Source organism: Acanthisitta chloris, unplaced genomic scaffold, assembly GCF_000695815.1.
Source record: "Acanthisitta chloris isolate BGI_N310 unplaced genomic scaffold, ASM69581v1 scaffold37124, whole genome shotgun sequence".
Taxonomy (NCBI): domain Eukaryota; kingdom Metazoa; phylum Chordata; class Aves; order Passeriformes; family Acanthisittidae; genus Acanthisitta; species Acanthisitta chloris.
Window position 1 is genome coordinate 1104 of NW_008668460.1, and position 6576 is coordinate 7679.

The 6576-nt window shown below is 50.8% G+C and overlaps 1 protein-coding gene across 1 annotated transcript in view; it reads left to right on the forward strand.

The window, feature by feature from the left end:
- RARS2 (arginyl-tRNA synthetase 2, mitochondrial) overlaps positions 1 to 5721 on the forward strand; it is a 6224-nt gene extending 503 nt beyond the window's left edge. The window contains exons 2-6 of the mRNA XM_009072885.1: positions 1092 to 1159; positions 1257 to 1366; positions 2763 to 2858; positions 3538 to 3612; positions 5682 to 5721. Coding sequence (XP_009071133.1) covers positions 1092 to 1159; positions 1257 to 1366; positions 2763 to 2858; positions 3538 to 3612; positions 5682 to 5721 — 389 coding nt within the window. The remainder of the gene's footprint in view (positions 1 to 1091; positions 1160 to 1256; positions 1367 to 2762; positions 2859 to 3537; positions 3613 to 5681) is intronic.
- The last annotated feature ends 855 nt before the right edge of the window (positions 5722 to 6576 follow it).

Below are 6576 nucleotides of genomic sequence, written 5' to 3' on the forward strand. Positions count from 1 at the left end.
GCACTTGCTCCAACAGTTCCATGTCCTTCTCAGGCTGAGGCCCCAGAGCTGTGTACAGGATTCCAGGTGTGTCTCCCAGAGCAGAGCAGAGGGGCAGAATCACCTCCCTTGCCCTGCTGCCCACACTCCTGTGGCTCAGCCCAGGATTCCATTGGCTTTCTGGGCTGAGCTCACACTGATCTTCTCATCCACTGTCACCCCCAAGTCTTCTCCTCACTGCTGCTCTCAATTACTTCCCCACCCAACCTGTAGCTCTGGCTGTGGCTCTAGGATAGTTTCTTCCTGAGGCAGGAAAGGTTTAAACCTTTCCCAGGGAAATGCTGCCCTCCCTTGTGCTCTCTGCTCGTAGGTGCTGCACTGAATCGACCATCTGAGCAGGTTAAGTACTGTGCATCTTCCTGGCTCTGCCTCCTCAGCTTTGAGCCTGATAATTTTGCTTGTAGAGTAGACAAGGAAAAGTTGTTCCTGCACATGGGAGAGGGGTTGGGCTGGATGATCTTTAAAGGTCCCTTCCAACCCAAAGCATTCTATGGTTAGAATCATAAATCATCATATTTCGAGGAGACCTCTAAGGTCATCAAGTCCAACCATGAACCTGTGACTGGGGAACCCCCAAACCCTAACCCAGATCCTCCAGTGCCACATCAGACACCTCTGAAACACCTCCAGGGATGGTGACTGCACCACCTCCCTGGGCAATATCCCAGGGCCTCAACACCACAACAGGGAAAACATTTCTCCTCACAGCCAATCTGACTCTGCCCTGGCTCAGCTCAAGGCCATTCCCTCTCTCCTCTCCCTCAGCCCTGGCAGGACACACATCCCACACCTCTCTCCAGCCCTGGCAGGAGTTGGATATAGTTCCCTGTATGCTAGGGGAACTGGGGAAAAGCCCATCTGGAACAGCTGGGTCTCAGCTGTTAGACAGATTTATGTCCTGGATTTCTTGCTGAATGCATCCCAACAACTTCCTTGTTGCTAGTTTACAGCTGTGGAAGATCTGCTATTTTATTGGCATCTCCAAGCCTGAGCAAAGGTGTTGTTGTGATGCTGCAGACCTAACAGCTCTTCCTTTCTCTGTTTTCCTTCAGCAACCAAAGAGATAGAAGATCCTCTGGCCACAGCAGAAAAGGTTGGTCTTGCAGCACTAATAATTCAGGTGAGCCTGAGCTGCCTCACGTGGTGTTTGCACCCTCTGTGAAGTGAAAAATTGAGATGAAGAGCCATATCTAGGTGACATTAAGTTATTGTTCCAGGACTTCAGGGGCCTTCTGTCCTCTGATTATCAGTTCAGCTGGGACCGAGCTCTTCAAAGCCGTGGAGATACAGGTGTGTTCCTGCAGTACACCCACGCCAGGCTGCACAGGTAAGAAGAGCATTTGGATGCAGAAGCACAGTTTGACATGAAGTTTAACCTAATTAACTTACTTCTGGGTTAAGTAGTAGTGTTCACTCCTTCCTTTCACTTCGTTGGCTGAGATTCTGATAGGAATCATTGAGGCTTGCCAGAAGAACAGCCAGTTAAAATCGTATCATAGAATCATATCAGAGAATTTTAGGGGTTGGAATGGAGCTGAGAGCTCACCCAGCCCCAACCCCTGCCCTGGGCAGGGACATCTCCCACCAGAGCAGGTTGCTCAAGGCTCATCCAACCTGGCTGTGAACACTGCCAGGGTTGGGGCAGCCACAGCCTCCCTGGGCACCCTGGGACAGGGTCTCACCCAAATGAATTTTCTATCTCACTCCCATAGGACATGGTCAGTTAGCTCAGTCCTTTCTCAGTTCTAGGAGCAGCCTCCCTGTGACTGGTGTCAGTGATGAGGAATGGTAGCCCTAGGATTAAGGCTTTTACAGCAGAGTTACAGGTTAATGATTGGACTCGATCTTAGAGATCTCCTCCAGCCTTGATGGTTCTATAGAAACTGATGTGAAAACAAAAATGCCCATACTTGTAAAATAGGACACATCACAGGACTTAAATGTTTTTGGCTAATCACTGTAGCTAGTGAGGTTTGTTTAACATTCTGTTTCTTCTCACTGTTGGTAACCAGGATTCAGATTGGATGTGAGGAGAAATGTTTTCCCTGCTGTGGTGTTGAGGCCCTGGGATATTGCCCAGGGAGGTGGTGCAGTCACCATCCCTGGAGGTGTTTCAGAGGTGTCTGATGTGGCACTGGAGGATCTGGGTTAGGGTTTGGGGGTTCCAGCAGGGACAGGTTGGACTCGATGATCTTAGAGATCTCCTCCAACCTTGATAGTTCTATGATTCTGTGTATTTTCATGTAAGATTCCTGCCTGGCTCAGAGCAAAGATTTGTACCACCCTGGTCTTGTGTCTGAGGCAATGGGAACAGGAGATGGTGGTCAGGGAGACCATGCAAAAACCCTTTCTCTAGTCTGTTCCTCTTGTACTCCCCTATCACCTAGGGATTGGTGGTACTGGAGTACCATTCCTAGGGTATTGACTACCTCCTTGGCCTTTTAGAACCATCGAGGCTGGATGTTGTTCAGCCCCTGAACAGTCCAGTTCAGCATCAGCTTCTGGCCCTGGTGTCCATGCCTAGCTCTGATCCTGCTGGCTCTGAATGACTAGCACAATTTGTATCCTGGGGTGAGGGCAGCTGCTCTGTCCTGGTGTTCCATTCAGCTGGAGCAGGAGCAGCCTGCCCTTTTTGCTTAAAAACACAAATCCCTACGGTTCCTGTTTAGCTCTGCTGCCAGGAGGTGTTCATCCAACGTTTGTTTTCTGTTCTTGCGTTCCAGTTTGGAGCAGAAGCACGGGAACACACAGCTAAGTGATGTGGATGTGACATGCCTGCAGGAGCCAGAGGCCACCTCTGTTCTTCAGCATCTCCTCAGGTTGGTCTGGCTTTCTTTCTAAATACCAGTTACCTTAAAATAAACATTGGGATAAACGTTAAAATAAATGTTTAGGGGTTCCAGCAGTGTCAAGTCAATGGTTGGACTCGATGATCCTAGAGGTCTCCTCCAGCCCTGATGGTTCTGTGGCTCTGTGACTCTGCCAGGATTACCCAGTTTAAATACTGTCTTAGTAAAGTCAGTTGTATTCCAGGGTTATGCAGAATCACATTGACTTTGTCCTTTTTCTAGTGTTACGAGATTCCCTTTAGCTACTTAAAATTCTAAGCTGCATTTGCTCAAGGCAACATCCTCTAAGGGACTATTTTGCCTGCCTTGGTTATTTAAGACATGTTTTTTGCTCCTAGGAACTTAGTGTTGAGATGTAAAACCAGAGATAATGTTCCAGGAGCAAACAGAGCTCTTGTGTTGCCTTTGCTGTAGTCTGTGTGAGCTCTGCCACCTCTAGTGTTTGCAGCACGAGGAGCAATCATCTCCTTCACTACCAGGGGAAGGAGGAAGGGATAATGAGTTGTGTGCTAATGACCTGGCTTAGGTTGGGTTTGGGAGATTAGTTTTGCTCATTCTGCAGCTGTAGTTGTGTGTTGTTTGGACTTAAGCACATCTGCCGAGCCTTGTGAGCACACCTGGCTACCACAATCATTTTCCTCCTTCACAGGTATGATGAGGTCCTGTATAGATCTTCTCAGGATCTGCAACCCAAGCACATTGTCAGCTACCTCCTCACACTCAGGTAAGGTGTTTGCTGACATTGGTGGGGTTTCCAGTAAGGACAGCTCTTCCTGAGCTGGCTCTGCAGCCCTCACACCTGCACTGCTGGCAAGAGTGAAGCTCGTGGGAAGATGCAAATCTCTGGGACAGTTTCCCTGAAGCAGGAAATGTGTAAAGTAGGATAGCAAATAGAGAGGACTAGAGGGAATGGCCTTGAGCTGAGCCAGGGCAGAGTCAGATTGGGTGTGAGGAGAAATGTTTTGCCTGTTGTGGTGTTGAGGCCCTGGGATATTGCCCAGGGAGGTGGTGCAGTCACCATCCCTGGAGGTGTTTCAGAGGTGTCTGATGTGGCACTGCAGGATCTGGGTTAGGGTTTGGGGGTTCCAGCAGTGACAGGTTAATGGTTGGACTCGATGATCTCAGAGGTCTCCTCCAACCCTGATGGTTCTGTGATTCTAAGGCTTTAACAAGTTAAGAAAAACTAGATAAGGAATCATCACTGTCTACAAGAGTAAGTTCTCAAGGATCTTCCCAGAGCAGTTTTGAGGTTGTTTGGGTTTTTTTTTGCAGTGGGGATGTGGATAGATTGTTTTGGGGTTATTTTAGCAGGATGAAGCTGTTGGTGGCATGCCCTGACACCATGCAGGCTACAGAAGTCATTGCCCTCCCTCAGCCAGCTGAAAGAGGCTGTTGGCAATCACCCTCTGGCACACTGCAGTGTGGGTGGCTCTGCCACTTCTGCTTTCTGTAGCCCATGGCACTGCTCTTGGCAGCAACTTGCTTGTTCCCTCCGTTCTCACTGTGTTCCCTGTTTCAGCCACCTTGCAGCTGTGGCACACAGAGCCCTCCCCGTGAGGGGCAGCGACCCTGAGGCAGCACAGGTATGTTGGGATGGAGCCTGCACAGGGTGTCCCAGGGCAAGGATCCAGTAGGACACTGCCAGCCCCAATGGAAGTGCTTGGGTTGAGGACTAGAGGGAATGGCCTCGAGCTGAGCCAGGGCAGAGGCAGACTGGATGTGAGGAGAAATGTTTTCCCTGTTAGAGGTTGCTGACAGGTTCGTGGTTGGACTTGATGACATTAGAGGTCTCCTCCAACCCTGATGGTTCCATAGAATCATAGAATCTACTCTGCTCTGTGAGACCCACCTGGAATCCTGCACACAGCTCTGGGGCCTCAGCCTGAGAAGGACATGGAAGTGTTGGAGCAAGTGCAGAGGAGGCCACAGAGCTGCTCAGAGCACTGGAGCATCTCCCTGTGAGCACAGGCTGAGGGAGTTGGGGCTGTTGAGCCTGGAGAAGAGAAGGTTGTGAGAATCATAGAATCTACTCTGCTCTGTGAGACCCACCTGGAATCCTGCACACAGCTCTGGGGCCTCAGCCTGAGAAGGACATGGAAGTGTTGGAGCAAGTGCAGAGGAGGCCACAGAGCTGCTCAGAGCACTGGAGCATCTCCCTGTGAGCACAGGCTGAGGGAGTTGGGGCTGTTGAGCCTGGAGAAGAGAAGGTTGTGTGGAGAGCTCAGAGCACCTTGCAGGAGCTGAAGGGGCTCCAGGGAAGCTGCAGAGGGATCTGTGTTAGGAGCTGCAGGGACAGCACAAGGGGCAATGGGCACAAATTGAAGGAGTGAAATTGAGGGTAGATGTGAGGCAGAAGTTTTCCCTGAGGGTGGTGTTTTTTGGAGCAAGGGTGACAGAGCCCTTCCCAAACAGCCAAGACATTGACATGGCAGTGATGTTTCCAAGCAGCCCAGCAGAGTTGCCCAGAAGCCTCCAACCCAGAAAGGGGAGGGATTCCAGCAGTATCCTGGCCCAGCCTGTGGTGCATGAAAGATTTTCTCCTTACAGTCCATGCTAGCTCTTCTGCAGCATCTCTGTGTGCTCTGCCCTGGGCTGGACACACCTTTCCAGCCTCCTAGGGCTGACAGTCTCCTGCTGCCACTGCAGTGGGCTGAGAGCAGCTGGTGGGAATTCCTGCTCAGGTTGGGCATAGGTCTGAATCCAGGGCCCTGCATGGGGACAGAGGGGTCAGAGCTGCTGCTGTCCCAAGCTGTTCTGGGCCATGATAAGCTGACTCTTGTTCTTGTTTTCCAGGCAAGGCTCTGTCTCTTTCAAGCCACTCGCTCAGTTCTAGCCAACGGAATGAGACTTCTTGGCATCACTCCTGTCACTCAGATGTAAAGAGGCTGTGGGACCAAGGGGCACAGCTCTTAGTAAAAGGTGTTTTTTTCAAGACAATACTTTCCTGTGTGTCACTGCTAATTCAGGCTGGAAACTGTCTGCACTTGGAGGTTTGTGTGCTCTGTCAGTAGCAACTGCATGACATGGCACATGTCAGGTCTTACAGGGAGGCCAAGGCTGTCACCATCCCTTTCTTCCAGGCACTTGGTGGGGGGAGTGTGCTTAAGACACTGCTCTGTATTTGCCATATAAACACAACTTCCCTTTGGTGGAGGGAGTGGTAATCACTGTGCTGCCCTAAGCAAAGTTCTTTCCTTCTGTTGTTGCCACTGTGTACTGAGGTCCTACTGGCACAATGGCTTGTAAAGAACAAGTTAGACCATGCAGAGATCTTTTCCTGTGTGTTGTACTGCATTGCCCCTTCAGCAAGCAAAGCCAAGCCCAAGTTCCACCTGTCACACCCTGTTCCTCACCCCTCACCCTCACCCGGACATGGGGCTGGGGAGAAGAAACTGCTGCCCATCTGGTGGAGCAGGAAAAACAGTGTTCCCTCAGTCCTGTGCACACAGCCAGATGTGGCAGCCTCAGCTGGAACAGTGTGAGCAGTTTGGGCACCACAAGGTGAGAAAGAGCCTGAGTTTTTGGAGTGTCCAAAGGAGGCAACGAAATGGTAAACGGCCTTGAGGGGAAGGCACATGAGGAGTGGCTGAGGCACTTGGGCTGTTCAGCTGGAGGAGACTGAGCACAGAGCTCATGGCTGGATCCAATTCCTCAGGGAAGGAAGTGCAGGGACAGCTCTGACCTCTTC